This window comes from Salvelinus sp. IW2-2015, linkage group LG5 (genome assembly GCF_002910315.2).
Source record: "Salvelinus sp. IW2-2015 linkage group LG5, ASM291031v2, whole genome shotgun sequence".
Taxonomy (NCBI): Eukaryota; Metazoa; Chordata; class Actinopteri; order Salmoniformes; family Salmonidae; genus Salvelinus; species Salvelinus sp. IW2-2015.
The window spans coordinates 35,411,609-35,413,521 of NC_036844.1; the positions used below are offsets into that span (position 1 = coordinate 35,411,609).

Consider the following 1,913-nt stretch of genomic DNA (forward strand, 5'->3'; position numbering starts at 1 on the left):
ATTGTCTCGTCCATCGTGTTGCAGGAGTGTATAACTGGTTGAAGGTGTAGGTTTGTTACACTGTGATATTGTCTTGGTCCAGTCGTGTTGCAGGAGGCTGTATAAATGGTTGAAGTGTAGGTTTGTTTACACTTTAATTGTCTGGTCCAGTCTGTTTGCAGGAGGCTGATAACTGGTTGAAGAGTGTGGTTTGTTACACTGTGATATTGTCTGGTCCAGTCGTGTGCAGGAGGCTGTATAACTGGTTGAAGGTGTAGGTTTGTTTACACTGTGATATGTCTGGTCCAGTCGTGTTGCAGGAGGCGTATAACTGGTTGAAGGTGTAGGTTTGTTTACACTGTGATATTGTCTGGTCCAGTCGTGTTGCAGGAGGCTGTATAACTGGTTGAAGTGTAGGTATGTTTACAATGTGATATTGTCTGTCCAGTCGTGTTGCAGAGGCTGATAACTGTTGAAGGGGCTCCCTCTACAGACCAGACCAGCAGGCAGAGGAGGAGGATGATGATCTGATGGATGAGAGTCAAGGAAAAGGCATCAGAGTCCTGGGTGTGGCCTTCGCAGACAGCAGGTGTGTGTGTGTGTGTGTGTGTGTGTGTGTGTGTGTGTGTGTGTGTGGGAGGTGTGTGTGTGTGTCAAAGATTTGTAAGGTGTCTTCCATCCTTGTATTCTGTACCACTCAATAAACAACCACCATAAATGATTTGTGATATGTTTCAATGAGTGATAACTAAACGTTATAATTCTGTTACCATAGAGACACGCCAGTGTTCTGTTCACTGATCAACGGCGAGGGAGAGGTGGTGGACTTCCTCCGTCTGCCCTACTTCCTGAAGAGGAGGAACGCATGGAAGGAGGACGAGAGAGACAAAAAGGTACAGACCAGACGGACGACAAGAATCCCTCGTCTCTCAACTCTCCTCTGCCCCTCCTCCCTCGTCTCTCCTCCCTCGTCTCTCCTCTGCCCTGCCTCCCTCGTCTCTCCTCCCTCGTCTCCTCTCCTCTGCCCTGCCTCCCTCGTCTCTCCTCCCTCATCATCCCGTCGTATCATTCAGCCATGCATGCATTAGCAGTTATAATCAGCACCTCATCATTGATGTTGTTGTAGGAAGCGTTTTTCCATTAAGTAGCTTAGTGCTGTTGCCTCCTAAATCATTTGGCTTCAAAATACACTTTGATGTCAGCTGGCCTTTAGGCTGCTATGGGGAAAACCTTGTTGCAGATCTCAGTGCATTTGGTTTGAGGCTGTACCACATTTATATTTGAGTCATTTWGCAGACACTCTTATCCGGAACGACTTACAGGAGCAATTAGGGTTGAAGTGCCTTGCTCTTGGCCCAACGCTCATAACCGCCAGACTAGCTGTATTCTAGTGATCTGATGGTGTGTTTGGTCTCCTCAGCTCCAGGACATTGAGAACCTGAAGAAGTTCCTGACCAGTAAGAAGCCTCACGTGGTGGCTGTTGCCGGGGAGAATAGGTGAGTTACACTACTCCTCTCTACCTGTTTTTCATACCCTCCTGGAAGCAAAGCACCGGGACACCTGGCACCGGGACACCTGGCACCGGGACACCTGGCACCGGGACACCTGGCACCGGGACACCTGGCACCGGGACACCTGGCCTGTTCCTTTCAATTGGACATGTTCAGAAAGAACCTCCTCAGTTCCCTGTGCGTGTTCTGTTTGTTGCCTAGGAACTAATCGTGTGTGTGTGTGTGTGTGTGTGTGTGTAGGGACGCCCACATGATAATGGAGGACATTAAGAGGACAGTGAGTGAGTTGGAACAGGAGTCTTCTCTGCCTGCTGTGGGAGTGGAGCTGGTAGACAACGAACTGTCCATGCTCTATATGAACAGTACCAAATCTCAGGTACACACACACACACACACACACACCGTACACACACACACACACC

General features: G+C 49.1%; 1 protein-coding gene across 1 annotated transcript in view; it reads left to right on the forward strand.

Annotated features, from left to right (window-relative positions):
• LOC111963746 (transcription elongation factor SPT6-like) overlaps positions 1–1,867 on the forward strand; it is a gene marked incomplete at its 3' end in the record, with an annotated part of 6,972 nt that extends 5,105 nt beyond the window's left edge. The window contains exons 2-5 of the mRNA XM_023987239.2: positions 467–568; positions 755–872; positions 1,400–1,476; positions 1,732–1,867. Of these exons, the coding sequence (XP_023843007.2) occupies positions 510–568; positions 755–872; positions 1,400–1,476; positions 1,732–1,867 (390 nt within the window). The remainder of the gene's footprint in view (positions 1–466; positions 569–754; positions 873–1,399; positions 1,477–1,731) is intronic.
• Positions 1,868–1,913: the final 46 nt, after the last annotated feature.